The sequence below is a fragment of the Populus alba genome, chromosome 2 (assembly GCF_005239225.2).
Source record: "Populus alba chromosome 2, ASM523922v2, whole genome shotgun sequence".
Taxonomy (NCBI): domain Eukaryota; kingdom Viridiplantae; phylum Streptophyta; class Magnoliopsida; order Malpighiales; family Salicaceae; genus Populus; species Populus alba.
In genome coordinates, this window is record NC_133285.1 from 5,837,211 (window position 1) to 5,860,641 (window position 23,431).

The 23,431-nt window shown below is 38.4% G+C and overlaps 3 protein-coding genes and 1 non-coding gene across 10 annotated transcripts; 2 read left to right on the forward strand and 2 right to left on the reverse strand.

Annotated features, from left to right (window-relative positions):
* The first annotated feature begins 79 nt into the window (after positions 1-79).
* LOC118062638 (protein CYPRO4) lies at positions 80-5,830 on the forward strand. 5 transcript variants are annotated; one of them, XR_004689807.2, is made up of 4 exons: positions 80-3,170; positions 4,614-4,990; positions 5,128-5,588; positions 5,684-5,830. XR_004689807.2 is itself a non-coding variant. In XM_035076475.2 (2 exons), exons 1-2 carry the CDS (start codon positions 1,506-1,508, stop codon positions 4,893-4,895), a joined length of 1,947 nt encoding a protein of 648 aa, XP_034932366.1. In that variant the 5' UTR covers positions 80-1,505; the 3' UTR covers positions 4,896-5,121. The 5 variants fall into 5 exon arrangements, 1 of the variants encoding a protein (XP_034932366.1); XR_004689809.2 differs by having other exon boundaries at positions 5,690-5,828; XR_012169234.1 differs by having other exon boundaries at positions 5,128-5,829.
* A 912-nt stretch (positions 5,831-6,742) lies between these two features.
* LOC118062618 (protein WEAK CHLOROPLAST MOVEMENT UNDER BLUE LIGHT 1) lies at positions 6,743-11,329 on the reverse strand. Of its 2 annotated transcripts, none has more exons than XM_035076452.2 (3): positions 11,195-11,329; positions 9,813-10,562; positions 6,743-8,860 (listed from the first exon to the last, which is right to left on the reverse strand). In XM_035076452.2, the coding sequence occupies exons 2-3, from the start codon at positions 10,524-10,526 to the stop codon at positions 6,992-6,994; spliced, it is 2,583 nt and encodes an 860-aa protein (XP_034932343.1). In that variant the 5' UTR covers positions 10,527-10,562; positions 11,195-11,329; the 3' UTR covers positions 6,743-6,991. The 2 variants fall into 2 exon arrangements, with proteins under 2 accessions (XP_034932343.1, XP_034932344.1); XM_035076453.2 differs by lacking the exon at positions 11,195-11,329 and adding an exon at positions 11,029-11,155.
* A 1,081-nt stretch (positions 11,330-12,410) lies between these two features.
* TRNAR-CCU (transfer RNA arginine (anticodon CCU)) lies at positions 12,411-12,483 on the forward strand. The gene has a single exon. It is a non-coding gene; the product is annotated as a tRNA-Arg (tRNA).
* A 1,242-nt stretch (positions 12,484-13,725) lies between these two features.
* On the reverse strand, positions 13,726-22,885 carry LOC118062620 (protein TIC 22, chloroplastic). Of its 2 annotated transcripts, none has more exons than XM_073407311.1 (8): positions 22,432-22,885; positions 22,266-22,328; positions 21,961-22,035; positions 15,876-15,943; positions 14,669-14,724; positions 14,480-14,551; positions 14,308-14,343; positions 13,726-14,231 (listed from the first exon to the last, which is right to left on the reverse strand). In XM_073407311.1, exons 1-7 carry the CDS (start codon positions 22,801-22,803, stop codon positions 14,318-14,320), a joined length of 732 nt encoding a protein of 243 aa, XP_073263412.1. In that variant the 5' UTR covers positions 22,804-22,885; the 3' UTR covers positions 13,726-14,231; positions 14,308-14,317. The 2 variants fall into 2 exon arrangements, with proteins under 2 accessions (XP_073263412.1, XP_034932347.1); XM_035076456.2 differs by having other exon boundaries at positions 14,669-14,728; positions 15,876-15,926; positions 22,432-22,884.
* Between the last annotated feature and the right edge of the window lie 546 nt (positions 22,886-23,431).

Below are 23,431 nucleotides of genomic sequence, written 5' to 3' on the forward strand. Positions count from 1 at the left end.
TAGACGTGCATGCAATGCTTCAGCATTCACTTGTGATTCATCCATCAAATCACAGGCAGAAGAACAAGATGAGCTTAGATAACACAAACATCCATAAACTGTCATCCTTAAATTATAAATTTGAATGAAAAAATAAATTTACTCTTATATTTTTTTTTAAAAAATTATATAATATAACACAAACATCCATAAACTGCCATCCTTAATTTATAAATCCTAACGCTAATCCTAAATTCCCAAATTACCTTCTCGGATTCCCCCACCCGACCATTCCATTCTGTTCCCCGGCAAGATCAGCATGTTGATAACTTAAGATAGAAGGGCCATTAAAACCAATGTCAATATCCCCATTGGCCAAGTCATTTCCTAAACACGCAGCCCACCAGAATCAACTGAACAAAAGTTTCTAATGTAAGATTCCTCTCTTTCACAAGGTTTCCGAAATTCGTTTAACAACTCTGACTAAAAATAGACAATTGTTGTCACACACAGTTAATGCACTAGGAGAATTTTGGTTAACTCTCTGCTGCTTGTTTTTCCAGATGAAATAGAGTTTTGTGATTTTTTAATTTTTTTTATTTGAATTTTTTTTTTTAGTGTTTTTGGATGATGATTTGATTTTTTCTTTTTTCTTGCAAATATTCAGAGCTTTCATAATGTGAACAAGGTGTCATCATTAAGTTCATCAATATCTATATCAATTTCCTCCTCTCCACTATCCCTCCCGCTTAAACAATGTTCTCTCTAGAAATCAATTATATTTACATGCATTTCTCCCAACAAAAACTCTAATTCTCTACCAGTTTTCCAGGCTTTGGCATAATGTCATGCATTTCTCCCAACGCAGACTTCAAATATCTACCTAAATTGAGCCTCTTTTCATATGCAATTCACTCATTCCTAGCTTTCCAAGCTCTGACGTGATGTCATGTTGGAAAGAAGTTACTTTCCTCTTTTTTGCCGGAGACATTTCAGCAGTTTTAAAGTCTTCATGAGGGCCAAAATTTGATGATTTTAGGGTTTGTGAAATTGGAAAGGTGGTTTTTTTTAGGGGGTTCCGGACAGGAAAAGGAAAGCGAGATCTGTCATTTGTTTACTGAATTTCATCTCATTTAGTTTTTGTAAGATCTGACTTTGGGAAAATTATTCTGAAAGGAGATTTATTGGGATTGGGTTATGAATTTCGAGTTGTTTTTTTAACACAGTTTTGTAATTTTGATACTGTGAGAGTATTTTAATCATTAATTAAAATATAATGATAATTTTATTAAAAAAAAATAGATTTTTTTTTTAATTTTTCTTGCATTTATAAAGTTCCTGTAATTTTTAAATCAACGAAGCATCATGAAAAAATGACTAAACGTAAAATATCCCTATAAGAAGCCATACCTGAAACAGCTCCAATTTCAAATTTAGAGCTTGGCGCTCTAACCAATCCCTCTCTGGTGCTCTTTCAAAAAAACCTAAACTCTCATTCCTCTGTCTCAAGAGAAAAAGAAGCGAAAATGGGGGGCTCTCAAAGCCGTGAAGATCTGGAGCTCTCAGACTCGGACACAGAGGGCCAAGAAGAAGAAGAAACGGAAGAAGAAGAAAACTACCAAGATGTCAGCAATGAAACCCCAGAAAAATCATCTTCCACAGGAAGAAACAGACCCAAAACCCCATCTTCTCTTGATGAAGTCGAATCCAAGCTTAAAGCCCTAAAACTCAAATACCCCTCAACAACAACCCGAACCCAGCAGAGTCCTAACTCTAATTTTAAAAATGGTGTCAAACTTTACCTTCATATCGGCGGTAACACCCCAAAAGCCAAATGGGTTTCTTCAGAGAAGTTGACTTCTTATTCTTTCATCAAGACCTCAAAAATTAATGGTCAAGATGAAGAGGAGGACTCGGAGTCAGAATCTGAAGGAGTTTGTTGGTGGGTTTTGAAGGTTAGTACAAAAATTAGAGCGAAAGTCGCTGTTGAGATGCAATTGAAAACACTTAAGGAACAGCGCCGCGTTGATTTTGTTGCTGACGGTGTTTGGGCTATAAAGTTTTTTAGCGATGAAGATTATAAGGTTTTTAATAGCAAGTACCAGGAATGTTTGTTTGAGAATACTTTTGGGTACGAGTCCAATGAAGCAAACAAGGTTAAGGTTTACGGGAAGGATTTTGTTGGGTGGGCGAACCCGGAAAAGGCAGATGATTCTATGTGGGAGGATGCAGAGGATGATTTCTTGAAAAGCCCTGGATCTGTGACCCCTGTGAGGGGAAATCAAGATCTGCAAGAGGAATTTGAGGAGGCAGCCAATGGAGGGATACAGAGCTTGGCATTGGGCGCGCTGGATAACAGTTTCTTGGTGGGTAATTCAGGGATTCAGGTCGTTAAGAACTTTAGCCACGGGATTCATGGAAAAGGTGCTTATGTCAATTTTGGAAGTGGGAATCATAGGAGTGCTTCGAATTCGGTGCATTCGACTCCTAAAAAGGCACTTCTTATGCGGGCTGAGACTAATATGTTGCTTATGAGTCCGATGAATGAAGGGAAATTGCATTCTACTGGTTTGCATCAACTTGACATTGAGACTGGGAAGATTATTACTGAGTGGAGGTTTGAAAAGGATGGAACTGATATTACCATGAGGGATATTGCAAATGATAGCAAGGGAGCACAGTTGGATCCGTCAGGATCTACATTTTTGGGATTGGATGACAATAGGCTTTGCAGGTGGGATATGCGTGATCGGCATGGGATTGTTCAAAATCTTGCTACAGCTAATACTCCTGTTCTGAATTGGACTCAAGGACATCAGTTTTCAAGAGGGACTAACTTCCAGTGCTTTGCGAGCACAGGTGATGGATCAATTGTTGTTGGGTCTCGTGATGGGAAGATTCGATTGTATTCAGGCAATTCGATGCGGCAGGCAAAAACAGCTTTTCCTGGCCTGGGATCACCTATTACTCATGTTGATGTTACCTTTGATGGGAAGTGGATATTGGGCACCACCGATACATATTTGATCCTTATCTGCACTCTTTTCACAGACAAGGATGGTAAGATGAAGACTGGTTTTAATGGCCGTATGGGTAACAGGATTGCAGCTCCGAGATTGTTGAAGCTGACTCCTCTGGATTCACATCTAGCTGGAGTTAATAACAAGTTCCAAAAGGCTCAGTTCTCTTGGGTAAGTAGACTTGTATCCCTTTTCATATTGAGTTGTCAATTCTTGTGGTACATCTTCTGTTTAATGCATATGATATGTATGCAATCCTACCATGACCATGAGATGCATAAGTTATTGGTGATAATTGGACATAATTGAATTCTTTCTTTTTTTCCTTGACCATTTTATCAATGCCTAGACAATTCAACATGTGAATTCATTTGCTTTAAATGCCAAGCCTTGTAGGTTCCTGGGGCAGAATTTTCTGGATAAGCAAAATGAAAATGGATGTTAATTTTATTTGCCTTATTTTGGTTTGTTCTCCATTTTACTAATTGTTTTCCTTCTCCGCATAATATGTTATGGATTTGTTGCATTAGTGACAAATGTGAGATTTAGCAAAAACTTTAATGGAGTTGTTGCTTTGATGTTTATTTGCTTCTTCAGAAAGTTTTAGGGAGGTGGAAAATGGTTTTAGTTAGCATGTATTTCAGGTGGTTTTCTAACCCAGGCTCCTCCTACACACGATTTCTTACTAACTATTTTTTTTTATCTATAACATAGAAAAACAGTGTCTAGCAGGACCATTTTTAAGGAATTATACAATACCCGTTGCATTTAAGAATGTCTATAACCATGTATATTTTTAGATTCTAGAAATAAGAAGTGTCCGGCAGTGTGTGGCTTCACCCTTGTTTGTAGATGAAATATTGTTCTATGTGATCTCTCTGTTAAAAGGGTATAGGAATAATGCTTGTAGGCTTAAGTATTGCACACTTGTTTCAAGTCAATTAATTCATGAGGATTTGAATATGTTCTGGGATTAGTTGGTTTTCTGCGATGAATTTTTCTTGTTGCATTAGCTTTGGATTCATGACATTTATTTCCTGATTGTTTAGCTAAGGTCATCTCTTTAATATATCCTTGATAGTGTCGAATCCTTCCAGCAATGCTCTGTGCCCAACTTGCATGTTTCCCATTACAAAATATAAAAGTTTCACCCAGTTTTGGGTGCTTGATGAACTTCACCAAAAACAAAATTTAGAAATTTATTTTTTCCTAGAACTTGACGCTGAAGCCATAGTTGGAAGCTAAGTATTGTGGAGTGGAAAAAAGCTGTTCATCAATCAAGTTTCACCCTACGCCAGTGAAAGACCATGGTCATATTTCAGCAACCACAATGATGATGCATGGCACTGAAACTTGTTCAGTTGAACCTTACACGTCTAAAATTGCATGTTAAGCATTAGCAACATATACTTAGTTGTGAAACAATATACTTAGTGACAATCCATTTTAATATTTGTCAATAGACGCTCTTGCTTTAGTCAAACGAAATAGTGGGGCTGGGATTTCTATGCGTAGTTCCTTTTCCCCCACTGTACTTGCATATCACCTAAAGTGTCTGCTGTGATGGTCTATGCATGATAATTTTAACATTATGTTAGTAAAAAACTTTGGCAGGTCACAGAGAATGGGAAGCAGGAGCGCCATTTGGTTGCAACAGCTGGCAAGTTTAGTGCGATATGGAACTTCCAGCAGGTAAAGAATGGTTCTCATGAGTGCTATCGTAATCAAGAGGGTTTGAAGAGCTGTTACTGCTACAAGGTAGTCCTTAAGGATGACTCCATTGTTGATAGCCGTTTCATGCATGACAAGTTTGCAGTCAGCGATTCTCCTGAGGCTCCACTGGTGATTGCAACCCCCATGAAAGTCAGCTCCTTCAGCATATCCAGCAGGCGCTGATTGCTGAATATTGCTCCCCAGTTGATCACTCTCTCGGTGTCGGAAATGCTTCTCTAAAATTTCTGAATTGTAGTTTTTAATTTTTGATTAGCTAGGTATGTTTGGATTTATCTTCCAGGAAGAATGATATTTAATTACACTGTATTTGGAGTTTTACGTCAAATTGCTAGTATTTTGATGTTTCCTATCTTGTTGTATTGCTTCTCATTGAATCGGAAATTCCTGTCTTCAGCAGGTTGAAGTGCTGTCGTTGTGATTTCTTGTTCTTTCCCCACCTTCTGCTTGCTGTTGTGAAGTTAGGCTGCCCGGCTTCCTCCCTGGCTGATTGATTGGCCATCATAAATTTAGTGGGAGTTTGTGGGACCATGTTGTCTTCGTATGGATGAGTTCTTATTTTGGATGGTAGTTGTATACGTAGCTATGATGGATGCCTTCGGTTACCACCCGCGTGTATAGAGAGAGGGAGAGAAGAAAAAATGGCTGTTGCAACGGGTGGAGCTTTCCTTATTCAGCCATGTTTTTCTTCTTCGTTATGCTCCTTGCCTAAGAACATAAATAAGTCATTATATGGTGCAGCAGATGTGTTTTGCCTGCCAAACCAGGAAGCACTCCTTGCAAACCAATTGTGGTTCATGCCCTACAGCGACCCACATGGCTTCCTGGGCTTGATCCTCCACCATATCTTGATGGAACGTGAGCCGCTCACCGTGCTCTGTCTAATTCTCGACCTGAACTTGAAAATTTCTGTTTGTTGTTTATGTTTTGCTTATCTTGCTGTGTTTCTCTAGGTTTAGTTTGGCTGGAGATTTTGGGTTTGACTTTGACCCACTTGGCCTTGGAGATGATGATCCGGAAAGTGGTGTGTGCAGGCAGAGTGGGTCCCTGCTCACTCGCTTTGCTATGGCTGGAGTTGCGGGGAATTCTTTTCACAGATTTGTGTTACACAAAACCCGTCTCGGGTTAAAAACTAGTGCTGAAATAAGTCATTGAGTGATTGTAAATATAAACAATCAAAATGTATAAATTATATTACCTATAATATTAGAATTTTGTCATGTTATTTACTAGTTTTGTTATAAGTATAAATATTATATATGAGATGTTGTAATCTTTTGTTTTTTTTGTTTAAGTTTTGATGTAAAAACTCCAAAAAGTATTATTTTAACTATTGGTTAGAGTTTATTATTTCAAAAGAAACGGTATAAAATAACAGTTAAATTAAATTTATCAAATGAACTTAAGCCGATAAAAAATAACACACACACACATATATTCATTAATATTCATTAATACCAATTACTTGATTATCTCCATGTATTTTTATTTGACTTTTATCCACAAAATTATATCTTTTTTTTTATTATAAAAAAAAGATTTAAGAAAATGTTTTTTTAAAAGGAGGATATTAATATTAGTTAAATTACGGTTCATTAATTTTATCCACACAATTATTGTCAATATGCAGTGTATCTTACCATTTAGATGTGCAAGAACTCAAATGCAAAAATTTAAAAATCTAGGAACTCAATTTGTTTTTATTTTTTTCCCTACCGAAAGTACAGGTACTGAATTTGGCGATTGATGTCGTCAACTAATACAGATATGGAAAAGAAAAACCAGAACATTTCCGACCCCGCCGGGATTCGAACAGCAAACGTAAGGATTTTCGTCAATGCACCACCGTCCTCCGCTTTACCCACTGAGCTAATGTCGTCAAGCAGAAGAGCCTGTTTTGTTTTTAACATATTAATAAGAAATTGAAAGATGCTGCTGCTAATGTCCGGCAGCGATAACCAGCATGCAATTTGATACCACAGGGGGAAATTACATCTTGTTTATCACCAAACTTACAAATTGACAAAATTCTTTGATTAAACCAATCTCACACCTTTACAATGATTCGATTCGATGGTCGAAAGTCCAAAAGCCTACATGTATATCATGAATCAATGAGACAAAAATATAAACCAATGAACTTGTAATGCAAGATTCACAAACATTTACATTTTACCAAGAACTCTCATCTTTTCCTATCAATGTGAAAAAAAATACCCAGTAAAGAGGTAAATCATGACAAGAAGGACAGTGCATCGAAGTTATCCTGTCTTGGAAGGATGTGACTTTTTCCTCGCAAAAAACAGTAAAAATCGCGGGAACAGCGATTTCTTCTTCTTCCTTGGAGCCTTTACTTCTGGAGAGGAATCGGTTCCAGCGTTACTTCCAGGTACATTTGATTTTGGATTTGAAACATAATCCACGGCGGCATCCAGTACACGATCAACACTCTTTGATTCTTTCCTGACCTCGAAGCTTTCCCTTGGGCTTTTATTGGGGTTTGCAGCTCCCAGACCAGAATTACTAGCCCTACGTCGTTCCTCATTCTCAGCCCTCCACTTTCTCAACTCCTGTTCTACACCCAACTTCCTTTCCTTCGCCTGCTCAGCCTTATCCAATGCGATTTTCAGAGCTTCCTTTCTTGCAGTCATCTCTTGATTCACTCGTTCCAATTTCTCGGCGGTTCTTGACTCTGATTCCTTGGCTACTTCGATCTGAGAAATAGCAGTTGCTACCCTCAGGTTGGCCTGCTCCTCTGCTTCATGGGAACGCTTGCTGAGCTCATAGTACTCTTCTAGAGAGAGTGTTACACTGGTAGGTAAATCCACATTATTGGTGCTTTGAGCTGATTCACTCTCTTCCAAAGCTTTGATCGCTGCTAAAGCCAATTTTTCAGAGGCTCTGGCAGCTTCTATTTCCTTTTGAGCTGCAAGTAATCTACTCTCCATCGTACTTGCACCAGCTTTTGCTTGTTCTGCTTTTTCCTTCGCTTTGCATAGCTCTTCATGAGCCATTTGAGCGATTGACTTGGCCTCATCGGCTGCTTCCGCTGCTAGTTGCAGTTGCTTGGGAATCTCAACTGTCTTTTCTCTGGCTTCTTTCTCTTCCATCTGAACCAGGGCTATTTCTGACCTAGTCTTGTCCAGCTCAGCCTGAAGAGCAGCAACTGTTACTGCGGCCATTCCTTCTCTCTGCTTAATTGCAGAAAACAATGATTTTTCTTTTTCCAGCTCTGTTTGTAACGATATGGCAGCCACCTTCAAGCTATTTACTTCTGCAGTTGCTTTCTCAATGTTGAGTTTTACTTCTTCCAGTTCCTTCTTTGCTGAAGCAACTGCTGCTTGTATGTCGGTGTGAGTTGTTTTCTCTGGTTCCTGTTGCTCAGCTTTTGGTTTTCCTTCAGTTCCCTCCTTTGTTTTAGATTCCATATAAGCTGCTAGTTCAGCTTTCAAATCAACTAGCAAAGCTGAAGCAGTGTTTAGTTTTGATTTGAGATCCTTTGCTGAAAGAATTTGTTGGTTAAGTCTTTGGAGCTCCTCTTCTGCTTGCTTTAACTCCTTCTCCCAATGAAGAGAATCTTGCTCCTTGGCCATGGTTGCTCCTATTCTTTGCTCCTCTGCTTCCATATGAGCAGCATGCGCAGACTCTAAGGATTCCTTGGTAGCAATCAGCTCGATTGTAAGTTCCTCTACAGTCTTCTCAACTTCCTTGGATGAAGAAACAGCATCTTCAGCTTTTTTAACAGCTTCATCTTTCTCACTGACCAAAGAAGCATATTCCTTGTGCAGTGCTTCCAACTCATCATTAACAGTCTTTAGTTCTGACACCGCAGCTGAATACCTGGCTTTAGCAACCTCAAGCTGTGCCTTGGCTGCAACACTAGCTTCATCAGCAATCCCCTGTTCCATTTCTTCCACCCTGAGCTTGGCAAGCTCAGAATCTTGTTTTGCCTGATGCTCTTCAGTCTGTGCCCTCTCCAGATTGAGCTTTAGCTCTTCAACAAGTCTCTTAGCGCTGTCCAGCTCCTTAAGAACTTGTATTTTTTCCTCTTCAGCAGCCTCTGACCGTTTCTTGTACTCAGGCATCTCCACCTGTACCGTCTCTAGTTCTTGGTCTACAAGTTTGCGTCTCTACAAAGTTAGAGAGAAGGCCTACAAGTTAATAATTATCCAGATGGAAAACATGTTTTCTGGCGGAGCACAGTCATCAAACGGATGCAATGATTGGAAGCAAATAAAAAAGAACTCAAATCACTAGGCCAGCACTTAATCCAAGAAGAGAAGCTTCCAATTCTTACATAAGCAAAAAATGCACAGTTAGATAAGATTCCCTTTTGCATAAATATCTTCATTTCCACTTTCATTTCCAAGAAACAGTCAAATATGAAAATATTTTTGAAAATAAAATGAGCAAAGAAGCAGTTTGCAGCAGCAACTCTTGACATCATTTTTTGGAAGCAAAAGGGTAGTCTTTGCTGAAGTGATGATGCATTCACTACTTTGATAAGAAAACATTTTGGATTTTCCTTGTGGAGCGTCACCAAAAGCAGCGTAAGTGATCGATCATACATTAGAATATGCTGATGTTTTTAGTCAAAACTAACAACATTGAATGTCTAAACCCAAATCCTCTACTCTCTTCTATTGCTGTATCAAAATGATGCGAAGTGGCTTCCTACATCATACTAAAGCTTTCATCACAGACTCAAGGGTACATTCATCTCAAGCCTCCTCAAATGACAACCTCTTATGAAAATAAATAAATAAACCATCGAATAGATATCCAACCTTTCCTAAACTACTGGTGCAACCGGAATTCCCATAGGCTTCAACACACACCAATTCAACAGCACATTCTTGTTTCCGATATGCCATTTACAACGTAGATTTCTATTAAACACAGACACAGAGATTTTCTTTGCTGCAAAATCCACAAGAAGATAGGGAAACAAGAAATATTGTTTGCCCGTCTCTTTATCAAAAGTATTGGCAAGTGCTTGATCGAATAGTGCTGAAAAGTAATTATCATCAAGAAAATGCAACAGGGTGTGTGACATCAATGACAATGGCAGATTGATTGTACCTCTACAGTCTGGATTCTATGGGCTTTCCAATCAACAATTCCTCCAAACTTGGAAACAACTTCTTTAACAGATTCAAAAGGTGCTGCCGTATCAATTAGACCTCCGTTCATGTCACTCTGCTTAAAAAGTCGAGGAGAATCAGAAGAGTTCGGTGTCCTGAAATCAGGACTGGCAACCTTTGCATGAGGAGAAGCAAGCTCATCTTGCTGCACTCTAACCTTTACATCGGGCAAAGCATGCTCCTCGGATTGTGCTCGTTCAATATGAGAGGAAGTAGCAGGTATACCATCATCAACATGGACATGAGGACTGCTGATAGGATCTTGAGGTTGCCGTACACCAGAAGAATTAGGTACGGGTTCAGTTTTTCTTTGAGATTTCTGTCCATCTGAGGAATTATGTATGTCTTCGGTTTTCTCTTGATCTTGTGGACCATTCGAGGAAATTTTGACGCCTGCAGTTTTCTCTCGAGATTCATCCTGTACATTCAGCACATTTTGTGTTGCTTCTGATTTGGAATCATCCTTCAATGCACCTTGGTGGTTTATCTCTGTTTTATCAACTGAATCGTCTTCCATGGCAACTTGATCAAGTTCTACATTTGCATTTGTCGCATGGCTTGATGAAGCTTCACCATGAGAAGGACCATTATCTTGGGATGATGAAGAAGATTCCAGAGGAGATATAACTTCAGTAATTTTCACATCCTCCATCAGAGAAAAAATTAGCAATCAGAGCCAGAACGGTACCTGAAATGAAAAAAAGAAGAAATTAATTAGCCAAACACCAGCACCAAATATCTCCAACAAATTCAGCAGCAAAAATACATACCATTTTAGAATTGAAAACAAAATGCAAGACCAGATTCAAAATGCAAAAAGCTCTATGATTTTTTTTTCTCCTAGCAGAGATATAATCTTCTAGCCAGAAATCAGGCTAATATCCTCAAGCAAGGATTTAATTAATCTCCGAGTTTCAAGTAAACAATTTAGACCAATAATTCTGCGAATTCTTCATTTGGTTGCTGAAAATTGCTCTGAAGAGAGTAAAATAATTAATAGAACTGTAACAGCAACCTTAAAACTAACTAAACTACTGGTTAAGATTATGCAATATCATTGAAAGCTCAGTTAGATTCGAGAAATTTAATGTGAAATCATCAAACCGAGCTTCATTAAATGATTTCCAAAAACAAAACAAGAACAAAAAACTTACTCAACGAAGTCAACATAGGAAAAGAAACTAAATAAAAATGAGAAACTGAGATAGCAATCGAATAATAAAATTTCAAGCCGATTTTGGATTTGGTAACTGGTTCAATATAAAAAAGAAAAGAAAAAAAGTAGACAAGAAAAAGAAAACAGAGGAAGAAAAAACATACCTGGTCATAACCATCCGTGGGTCGAGTAATAATTGAAAAGAGTTTGTTACTCACGTGAGCGAAAAATAGAAATGGAACCAAAAATAGAAATAAAAGAGAGAAAAACGGAGAGGATACACGTGCGTGAACTGGAGCTCCTTCGTTTCCCAGACTAGATCCATCTGTCTCCCCTCAAGTCAGGTCAAGATTAGATTGTTTTTTTTTTTTCTTTTTTTAGTCTTTTTTTTTCGTTTTATTTATTTATGGAGCTAGTGGTGGCTTTTTATTTGAACATTTTTTTTCTTCTTCTATAGTGAGAGAGACTCTGAGAAAATAGTTTTTTCTTAAAAAATAGAAATCAAAAGTTGTTTTTAACTAATAGAGTGTTTGAATATTTGATAAAAAAGTTTATTTTTTAAAGTATTTTTTATTTAAAAATAAATAATATTTTTTTATTTTTTATAATTTATTCTTTACAGCATGTCAAAATAATTAAAATTTTTAATTTAAAACAGAAAATTAAAAAGTTTTAAAAACATGTACAAAACTAAAACGGCTTATAAGTTATAACAACGCAACTCAACTCAACTCAGTTTTTGGTTCAGGCCGCAATTTCCCCCTCCTATTTATTTTGTGTACTTGATTTTATGTAATAAATCATTGGTTCAACAAATAATGTTATTAAATATAATTTGAGCTTATAATCCATGTTTCATAAGATATTTACAACCATATTTATCTTTTAATTTTTCAATTAGATTTTTTGGTTAAATATCATTTATTTTTTTATTTAATTCATATAAAATTATAATATATTTTTTAATATATGCAACTTTAGATAATATATTTTTTTTCTTTGATTTTATTTAATTTTTTTCATGCGTGTACGTGTTTTTATTACTATTTGATTAAATAAAAATTATATTCTAAAAAATAAAGTTATGCATGACTTGTATAACAAAATCAAATATTTTAAATCTATATTTATCTCTTAATTTTTTAAAAAAATATTGTTCAACAACATCTAATTTTATCAATTACAATAATAATTTATAATGTTTTTATTTTGATCTTTTAATCTTTTTTTTTTTTTTCCTGTGGAGTTATTTATGTGCAGCGAGAGCGTTACGTTTGGGTTCGGAGATGGAATTGTCTAGGAGAAGAATATAAGGTCACGCTTGGTAGCTATTTTCGTGTTACTGTAATTTGTAATCAAAAAACAAAGAGGGATGTCGTAGCGTCTGTAGCTCAGTGGATAGAGCGTCTGTTTCCTAAGCAGAAAGTCGTAGGTTCGACCCCTACCTGACGCGTTTTGTAACCATTAAATTTATATAATTTTTCTTGTACGAAGTGAAAAGAAGATCACTTGATTCTATGATTATTTTTGGAACCAACCATACCTTCTGTCCACAAAGGCGAAGCGAGTTTGCAAGACCCAGTAGGCAATGAGACTTTCTGTTCCGTCTTTGCCATCTCCGGCCCACAGAACCACCAATCACCTCCCTGTTTCACCAAATCATCTCACCTGACACACCTCCAACAGTGGCCTGCATTTGCTCCAAAAGACAGCCTTGGTCCTCCAAATCCAATCCTTCCCTTTGCCTACCTTTTGTTTTAAAAATCAGGTTACACCACTAATTCAGGGAGTCTACAATGTTCATCTATATCTGTCTAACAATATGTGAATCCTACCTTTTTACTTCTTAACTTTAAACCTAAAAATACCCACTGTCTTAATATTGACTCTCTAAGCCATGTTAATTTCCGGGTTTTCTCTTGTTGAGAATATAATCGTAAAACTACTGCGGCATTCCCCCCTGAAAATAATAATCCTCCAATCGAGAGAGATTGCTGTCATATGCACAAATCACAGGCAGGCGACCACCCGTAACTCTTTGGTTGCCCTGTCTACTTCCTATTTGCAATATAATGTCGCTTGTTTCTTGTCCCATATCAATTTTATTTCTGTATTAAGATGTCGTCCGTCTGTTCAAATCCAAATGATTATGGGAGAAAAGGCTTACGTCAGATATCGGCATTCCACAACTCATTAAAATGTTTTCATATTATGTTTAACCATCACGATTTCGCCATGTCAGCCATTTTAGACAATTAGACCATCTGGAAGTGTGGACCTAAAAATATTAGGTCCACAACAAATTAGATTTGTTCAAAATTATTATTGAGAAACAGTAAAAAATTATTAAAAATAGTATGGTTAAATTCATTTTTAAAAACGAATTTAACGGGAGGGTATGTAATAAAATCGTTCACAATTTCGCCACGTCAACAATTTTAAACTATTAGACCATCTCTGTCTTATACTACAGTTGTCTTAAGCACCATACGATTTTCCACGTATACAACAACTAACACCTCGTCACCAAAATACATTGTCAATCTGGAAATACTGCCTTCTGTCTCATCTGTGAGTTCTTAAGAGTGTAATAAAATGGCATAAAGAGGCATCAAGATCCTGCAGGTTTGCTAATAAAATTCCATACAGTAATCAAAACGAAACAGCTGAAGAGATATTTGGAACCATCGCCATCTCATAAAAAAAAATTAAATAATAGTCTACTGATAATTTTCAAACCATTGAGCTATACAGGCACCTCGGTGAGTTCCTCCAAGTTGAGAATCCAGTGTCAACATTTTACTCACCTCTTTTACTGAATTGAACGTCACTTTGTCCATTCGTTCATTTTTTTCTTTTATCAAAGTGAAATGTATCCCTTCTTTCATCTCAAGCTACTCTAGACCAAATCTATGAAAAACAATTTTACATGGTGAAACTTCATATCTACTTGTCTCATGCAAAAATAAAACGGACAGTGAGGGAAAAGAAATGAATAGTCATAATTGCCAACCCGCTTCATAAATATAATCATGAGATAGAAGACGCAAAATCCCTGCTGCTAGCTCATCCCTTCTTACAGTCAGCCAGAACAATGAATGCAATGCATCATACCTTAGTTATCTCATGAATGTGTTGAGAATGGCTTTTACCAGGTGGGATGAAAATCAGATCTTCCCAGCCAGATTTTTTCTCACTAATCTGTATCAGATCAAAGAGAACAACATTGAATTCCTATTTCTTGCCGTCATACTTCATGCAAAATTTAAATGCATACCTCCATTTTTTTAAGAACATCCTCTAAACTTCCCACCTGTTCAAACAGCAAACCAGACCGTGGTAAATGTGCCAAGTGAATATCAGCTACAATACTTCTTTGGTATGAATATATGCTTTAGAAAATTTTATGTCTACAAAAAGAAAAGCACAAGGTAAAAAATTTGTCATACCATAATATGTTGAGAAAGACTGGGGCCCCTTGATGCCTTTGAGACCTTCGACAATTCTTTTTCTATATCTTCCTGCATAGCAAGAGGTAGATAGCCGGTCATCCATGTACTCGCACCTCAATTTTACAAAAGTTGTACGATCAAAATCCTATAATGACATCCCTAGGGAGTTCGACGGATCAAACATACCTTTTGAAAATATATTGGGCAATATCTCTTGTTTTTCTTCTTCACAACCAGAAGGTCTGACTGAAGACACAGAGTTCATGAGAAAACAGTTGGCACAATATTCCTTTGCAAGTTTATTCTCTTAGTTGTGGTCCCTGTACTCAAATCAAGGCAGATGATATGCTACAACATTTTTTTGCTTGGGCACCATTTGATGATTTATGTATCTTTACTTCCCAACTAAATAACAATCTATAGTAAATGTTTGAACCAGATGACTAACATATTTGAAATTGTTTGCATATATTTCACTAAATGAATTACATGGAAGGTTAAATACAGAAACATCAGGGAAAGAATGATCTCCATAATTATGTTGGCAGTAAATAACATAGTGTAGAAAGTCAATTCATGTAAGATACAAGTTACAAAATTATTTATTTATTTGATAGTTATCCAAGAGGTAACTTTTCTGACATCTCGAAAAGATTCTATAATCAATGTAGAAAAAAAACAATTGAGCAAATGGAACCAATCAAAACACTCAATAAAATCAAACTACTGTTCCCTAAAAGAGGTCCCGACACTTCATGTCTTCCACTTAAATGGCAAGGATTACTGAACTAATTGTACCTGTCTTCATGGAGGTCTTCCCAGCATTTACCCGAATGGAGGTGGGTACGGAGGTACTTTTGCCTCTATGAAGGTGGAGGCGGAGGTGGAGATGGGTAAAATGCCAACTTATTTGGGTACAGATTTTTCAATGCAAACACACGATAAATTTGTTTATTTTTTTTCCCCCTAAAATTACCTTGATTAACTTGTGTTTTTTAAATGCAACATTGTTTATTTTTTTTTCATGGCTATGTAGTATGTAATTAATGGAAATTGGCCACAAAAATATCACGTGGACCTCCATTGGAGTCCGCCTCCAATGGAGGCAGGTATGGAAGTTAGGAAGCCTCCATGGAGATGGAGGTGGAGGGTGCATCCTCCGTCTCCATGGTCCCCCATAGCCATCCCTTCTAACTAATTTCACAGAGCAAAGGTTAAGTCAAACCTAGTATTGTATCCATTTGCAAACATGTGAACATATTAGCCAACCATCTGATGCATTGAAAGTCATAGGTATTTGACAAATTGATCACATCGATAGGCCAGCTTAGACATGCTTCTAATTTCAGAGAAACAAAGATAGCCTATACGTACAACTAATCACATAGCATACCTGGAAAACAGGAACTCCATCAAAGCCACTCCTGATATCAACAGCTTTGAGCTAATAAACATGAAAGACTATCATTGAATATTAGTCTAAAGCAGTTCAGCTTGTACAATCATATCAATATGCAGCTTTCCATGTTAAGACAATGTGATTGAAATTTTGAATTGCTACCCTGCTGATTAAAGCTTGGTGTAATTGCTCTCTGCTGCAACCTCTCGTTGCTTACAATGAAAACAATAAACTAATGCAGAATCTCTCTGTAGAGGAATCACTCCTGAATTTGTAATTTAAAGAATAGCAAATTGCTTTGATTACAAAAACTGTCGTTTCTTATGTTATGTTCCCCTCTTAAATACCCTCTATTTAATGAATTATAATCTAATACGTAATTGAACTCTAATCCTAGTCTAACTAGGAAACTGCCAGCTAACTAAAATAATAACTACAGCTAGACTAAGAAATAATAACTACAGCTAGTAAGCTTTCACGGTTCCTTGGTTTCCCATGTTTCTGTCTTCCAGTAGTCTTTGTGTGTTACAAGGTTCCTTCCTCTGTCTCCTCCTGATTTGCATCAATTGCTAACTCCTCTGAAGAACTTGCCTCTGGCAAGTTATGGTGAACATAGGCAGTAAACAATTCTGGGTGCAGACGCTGAAGCTCAGTACCTTTGACCCATGTAGAGTCGGATAGGGGTCGATGTCGCCAGTGGACCAAAAATTTGTAATATCCCCCGCGACGCGTAGAAACGAACTGGTGATCCATGATTGAGGCAATGTCTTCTTGTGGTGTGGTGGTTGTAGAGACTTTAGGGAGGTACGCTGGCATTTCCTCTGTTCTGGAAGTATGACTTGAAACATCTTCATCACTTTTAAAGGCAGTAATGTCTTCAATGTTGAAAACTGGACTAATGCCAAATTCAGAAGGTAGGTCTATGACATAGGCATTGTTGCCTAATTTCTTAATAATACGAAAAGGACCCGCACGACGTGCGTGTAGTTTAGAGAAACTTCCTGAAGGAAATCTTTCTGGTTTGAGACGAACCAGCACCATGTCACCACTGTGAAATTGTCTGTCCTTGCGCCTAACATTGGCAGAGGTGGCGTATGCTTCAGTATTAAGTGACAGACGTCTTTTGACCTCTGTATGAACATCTCTTATGTATTCTGAAAAATCCAAGCCAGCTTCACTTGGTCTTGGAGGCAAGGGTAGTGGTTTGAGATCCATGGGGGTGTAGGGTCGTCTCCCATATACTGCTTCAAATGGTGTGTGTCCTGTAGATCTATTAACAGAATTATTAATAGCAAACTCTGCTTGTGGGAGCACAAGGTCCCAGCTGGTTGCATGATCTGCAATGAGGCAACGTAGCAGGTTTCCCAAACTTCTGTTGAGGACTTCAGTCTGGCCATCTGTCTGCGGGTGGAATGCGCTGGAAAACTTTAACTTTGTCCCCATTTTGGACCATAAAGTCTTCCAAAAATAGCTAACAAATTTGACATCTCTGTCAGACACAATGGAGAGGGGTACACCATGTAGTCTGATCACCTCTTGTAAGAATAAACTGCTACTTTGGATGCATCAAAGGTCTTTGTTGCAGGGGATGAAATGAGCCATTTTTGAGAATCTATCAACTACTACCATAACTGAATCATTTTGTCGCACAGTCCTGGGCAATCCGAGAACAAAATCCATGCTAATATGCTGCCATGGGTGGTCTGGGATTGGGAGGGGTGTGTAGAGTCCGGCTTGGTTTTTGGTTCCTTTGTTTAGTTGACAAATCCGGCACCTATCAACCACTTTGTGCACATCTTTACGCATTCGAGGCCAGTAGAACCGATCAGCAACTATGGCAAATGTCTTGTCATAGCCAAAATGTCCGGCCAATCCACCACTATGGAGTTCGGTTATGATGAAGTCACGTAGTGAGCCTTTGGGGATGCAGAGCTTAGTACCACAAAATAAGTAATCATCCTTCAGTGAATAGTCTCCTCCAGTGATCGTGATTTTGGCTTGTAAATTGCTCCATATTGTGCCAAAATCATCGTCATCAGTGTATTGAGTCTTAATTTCTTCGAAGCCAGTAGTATGAGCTGAGAACATTTGTAGCAGGTGGGGTCGTCGACTTAGTGCATCTGCCACTTTGTTTTCTGTCCCTGCTTTGTGTTTGATGATGAAATCAAATTGTTGCAGATATGTTGTCCAACGAGAATGCCTTGGGTTGAGTTTGCTTTGAGAGCCAAGGTGTTTCAAAGAGTCATGATCTGTGTAAAGGATAAATTCTCTATGGATCAGGTAAGGACGCCAATGTTTAATTGTCTGAATCAAGGCATAAAATTCCATGTCGTATGTTGAATATCTCTGACGAGTATCATTGAGCTTTTCGCTGTAAAAAGCGATTGGATGTCCTTCTTGACTTAGAACCCCCCGATTCCTATATGTGAAGGCATCACAGGCGACTTCAAAAAGTTTGGAGAAATCAGGGAGTCTTAGTACTGGTGCATTCCCTAGCTTATCCTTGATGTCAGCAAAGGCTTTGTTTGCTGCTGTTGTCCATTTGAAATTGGTACCTTTAGGCATTCAGTTATTGGGGCCATGATAGTGCTGAAATTACGGATAAAACGTCGATAAAATGTAGCTAGGCATGAAAGCTACGGACCTCAGAGACATTTTGAGGTGTTGGCCAATTCTGAATGGCTTGTATTTTTGCGGGATCCACTTCAACACCTTTGCTGGAAATGATAAAGCTAGAAAATAGACTTTCTTCTTCAGGAATGAACATTTGGCATGATTAATATAGAGTTGCTCTGCTTGTAATGTTGTTAAGACTTGCTCCACATGTGCTAAGTGATCCTGCAAACAGTTGCTGAAAATTAAGATATCATCAAAGTATACCACAACACATTTTCCCAGGAATGGTTTGAGAATTTGTGTCATAACACGCATGAAGGTGCTTGGTGCATTGGTTAATCCGAAGGGCATGACTAGCCATTCAAATAGCCCCTCTTTTGTTTTGAATGCTGTCTTCCATTCGTCTCCAGGACGAATGCGAATTTGATGATATCCGCTACGTAGATCAATTTTGGTAAAAATAGAGGCGCCGTTTAGTAAGTCCAACATGTCATCCAGCCGGGGGATTGGGAATCGGTATTTGACTGTTATTTTATTAATTGCTCGACTGTCAACACACATCCTCCAGCTTCCATCTTTTTTTTGGTGTGAGCAGTACTGGAACTGCGCAGGGACTAAGGCTCTCTCGGATGAATCCTCTGTCCATTAGCTGCTGGACCTGTCGGTTGAGCTCCTCATTCTCCGCAGGGCTCATCCTGTAATGGGGTAAATTGGGTAAAGATGACCCTGGGATGAGATCAATTGCGTGCTGTACATCCCGCATTGGTGGCAGTTGGTGGGGCATCTCATCTGGCATGATGTCTTGGAATTTTTTCAGTATGGATGCTAGCTCCTTGGGCACTAGGCCATCAGTTTTGTTTCACTTCACGCCTTACTACAAACAACAACATTTGTTCGCCATTGACAGCTTGAGAGAACTGCCTCATATTTAATACTGGCAACCTGTTTTTGTGTTGTTTCAAATTCTGCAATTGGTAGTGGGACTAGGACTAGCTCTTGCCTTTAAACTGGAAAGAGTAGGTATTGGTGTAACCATTATAAGAGACTCTTCTGTCGTAAAGCCATGGGCGTCCCAATAACATGTGGCAGACGGTCATTGGAATGATATCACACCATGCTTCATCTACATACTCTCTTCCTAATGAGAACTGTACTAGGCAACGGTGTTTGACTAAGACTGAGTTGTGTTCATTAACCCAACTTATTCGGTAGGGAGATGGGTGTGTCTCGGTCTTCAAATGTAGTCGTTCTACTGCGGTTTCAGAGATTACATTCATACCACTGCCGTTATCGATTATCACATTGAGTGCTCTGCCCCCATGTTCTAGTCGCGTATGGAAGATGTTGGTGCGCAACCAGTCCTGATTTGTTCTGAGTTCAGTTTTATTTCCTGTTAATATTCGATGAATAACACAGCTTGGAAGATCAGAAGCGTCCAGGTGTTCCTCCTTCTCAGTTGCAAGGTCTTCAATTTTCTCTCTTCCGCCTCCCATTACTGTTAGTTCTTTTTCACATATAAAGGCAAGCTTCTTATCTCTGGTGGGGCACACCACAGCATAGTGTCCGAATCCTTTGCATTTGTAGCACTGTGGACCATCACTTGTACCTTTGCTTTTCCTCTTTGTTCTCCCAGTATTGAGCCACTTGATCTGTCATATGGTAAGTGTGGTTTTTGGATGGAAAAGTTTGTCGAATGTCCTGGTTTTCCCTCCATTGGCATGACTTTCTTTCCGGTTGTGGTCCCTAATTGTTTCTCAATACGCCAGTGCCAGTTGGTATGCTTCTTCCACCGTGATGAGTCTTGCGATTAGCATTTCTTTGTATAGTTCCCCACGTAGGCCATTGCGATATCGGGCTAGTGTCTGTTGATCGGTCTCTGTAATCCTGCTACGAACCGTCAATTCATGGAACCTATCTGTATATTGATCTACTGTTAAGGCCCCTTGCTTTAGTTGCAGCATTTCTTCAAACATCATTTGTTCATAATCAATTGGTAAATATTTCTCTTTCAATCGTTCCTTCATCTCCTCCCAGTTTGAGATTGGTGGGCGTTGAGTTCGTCGCAGTTGTTCTTCTACGCTTCCCCACCAGACACGAGCATGTCCCTTTAATTTCATCCTGATATACCGGACTTTTCGGTCTTCCGATACATCAAACCAATCAAAGTAGTCTTCAATGGTAATTAGCCAATCTTCGAAAGCATGTGATTCCAGTTTGCCATAGAAGTCAGGCACATCCACCTTCATTCGCTTGGTGAGTTCATCGATTGGTTGAGTCTCCAGTCCTCGCCTGTTACGGTGTCGTGGAAGTTCTTCTCTGTTATGGTGCAGGTGCTGTGGAACCTCTTCTCTGTGATGTTGTAGTCGGTGGTGTTGGGGTTCAACATCTCTATATTCAGCGTCCAGATTTTCCCCTGGTGCCTCTTCACGAAATTGTCCACGCCCCCTTCTATTGGGAGACCTTGCTCTACGTTCATCCACAGCATCCATTCGGTTAGCAAGTTGTTCTAACATAGTGGTGATATGGATGATTTGTTGCTGTAAGTCTGTATGTTCGCATGGGGAATTAGTAGGGGCTGAGCTGTTTGACATTGGATAGGAATTACCACTCCGGGTTACAGTCATGAACCGCTCTGATACCAATTTGGTGTAATTGCTCTCTGCTGCAACCTCTCGTTGCTTACAATGAAAACAATAAACTAATGCAGAATCTCTCTGTAGAGGAATCACTCCTGAATTTGTATTTAAGAATAGCAAATTGCTTGATTACAAAAACTGTTGTTTCTTATGTTATGTTCCCCTCTTAAATACCCTCTATTTAATGAATTATAATCTAATACGTAATTGAACTCTAATCCTAGTCTAACTAGGAAACTGCCAGCTAACTAAAATAATAACTACAGCTAGACTAAGAAATAATAACTACAGCTAGTAAGCTTTCACGGTTCCTTGGTTTCCCATGTTTCTGTCTTCCAGTAGTCTTTGTGTGTTACAAGGTTCCTTCCTCTGTCTCCTCCTGATTTGCATCAAAGCTTCCCCCTCCTAAAAGCCCAAAACCCACATGAAAAGTAAACACCATCCATACTTATTCTAAATGACAAACAACACTTCCTCTTCTCTTTGACTTAAGAAACCCATAAGATTAAGAACACAAAAGGACATTAACATTATCATCCAAGACCCATCAGAACTTACAAGATTTATCAAAGGATAATGAACTCAAATATCACTTGAACATGCAACTTCAACAATGTTATATTATGACACCAAAAACTGAAAGTTCATATGAAATGATTACTCATTCTGTACAAATAGAGATACCCCGTCAATGCTTTCATTCCAAAAGAAGAAGAAAATGGCCTTTGCAGCATTACATGGCTAAAAGCCATTTTAACTTTCCATTTTGTTATTGTTTTTTATTCCATGTCAAAAAGCAATATGTTTAATGACTCAGCAGAACTGACCTCTAGTGCATTCTTTATTTGAACCGGATCAGGTAAAAAACGAAATGCAATTCCTTCAACCTTCAGCATGTACACCTACAAGATTTAGAAAGGAAAATACAAATACAGTATCAACCAAATTATCTGATTTAGCACTCTAGAGTAAGCCTGAACAAACTCAATATCCAAGACCATGCAATAGCTTCTACTTAACTAACTGCAGGAAGAATTTGAATTTGAATTAATTAGTCAATTTTCCCCAGTTTTACAAGAGTTAAAAATTATACACAAATCAAAATCCATTGATTAAAGGTAGACATTATTACCTGGTCGAGTGTGATGGGCACAACCTTAGCTTGGCTTCGCAACTCCCTTCTCCGAAGCCTAACCTGAACTTCAAAATCAGGGGGGGGGGGGTGGGGGACTCTCACCACAGAACATAGACAATATAAGCATATGTATGTAACGTGTAACTGAATTGAAATACTGTACCTGAGCAAGAAATGCTTCAGCGTCTTCTTGCCGAAAGCAAAGCAAACCAATGGACTTAGCTCCATTAGGATCCGAGATGAGCACGAACTCGTTGTTGGAATTGCTCACTGTGTACAGGGCCGTGCCCGCCAGAGTTTTCGCGACGTGGTCCGAGCTGAGATTGGCGGTTGCAGCTGTCTGTTTTGGCTGCGATACAGAAGCGAAAGGTGGCGATGGCGCCAGGCGGAGCCGCCTAGGTGGAGGGAGGTTGCCGGATAGAAATCGAGTGGTATCGCTGATACGAGAGGAGAATTCGGCACCGAGACGGAGGCAGTGATGGTGGATGAACGTTGAGAGAGATAAGAGAGGGTTTGAGGGTCCAGAGGGTTCCATTTTCCCCCCCTGAAAATGAATAGACAGCAGTGAATCGAAGAGAGTTTGATTTTTGGGTCTCCTGAGAAATCGCGGAATGTTATTGTAGATTGCGGCCTAGAGAGTGAGCGAGTCACACTATACGAAATGGTAATATTTTTGGGCCTAGCCCAAAACGATACTGCCCATAACTTTTTTAGAAGCCGAGCCCGGCCTTTTTCCTTTTTGCCACAAGGAAGTCCAATACAATTTTGAATCACAATTTTTTTACCTTTCAGCCTTTTCTAAGTAACTTGAAGGACTTATGATTTTCAATTTACAGACTATTAAGAATATTTATTTATTATGTTGTAAAAACACTCCATCATTATGCTATCAAATATTTAACAGCTTTGAAATTATATCTATATGTCGTATTCAATTCTTCATCAAAATATGCTATCAAATAAAGAATAAGAAATCTGAAAAAATCAGAACAAATTTCAGAAGGCATTTGGCTAGAAATTGGAAGGGCACCTCGGGAACAATACAAGCTCAACATCACCTAGAATGTGAGTTTTCGTTAAATTTCAAATTCTACTAATCAATTAGATGATTCGCTAGTGCTATGCTACGGGTTTAATGATTTTATTTTTAAATTTTTTAAAAA

Excerpts from the sequence above, each read along its gene's own strand:
- LOC118062638 (XM_035076475.2), top strand. The coding sequence starts at position 1,506 with ATGGGGGGCTCTCAAAGCCGTGAAGATCTGGAGCTCTCAGACTCGGAC. Across the intron at positions 3,171-4,613 it reads AAAAGGCTCAGTTCTCTTGG|GTCACAGAGAATGGGAAGCA; the intron begins GTAAGTAGACTT and ends AAACTTTGGCAG.
- LOC118062618 (XM_035076452.2), bottom strand. The coding sequence starts at position 10,526 with ATGGAGGATGTGAAAATTACTGAAGTTATATCTCCTCTGGAATCTTCT. Across the intron at positions 8,861-9,812 it reads ATAGAATCCAGACTGTAGAG|AGACGCAAACTTGTAGACCA; the intron begins GTACAATCAATC and ends CTAACTTTGTAG.
- LOC118062620 (XM_035076456.2), bottom strand. The coding sequence starts at position 22,803 with ATGGAACCCTCTGGACCCTCAAACCCTCTCTTATCTCTCTCAACGTTC. Across the intron at positions 22,329-22,431 it reads CTGAAGCATTTCTTGCTCAG|GTTAGGCTTCGGAGAAGGGA; the intron begins GTACAGTATTTC and ends TTTGAAGTTCAG. Across the intron at positions 22,036-22,265 it reads TGCCCATCACACTCGACCAG|GTGTACATGCTGAAGGTTGA; the intron begins GTAATAATGTCT and ends TAAATCTTGTAG.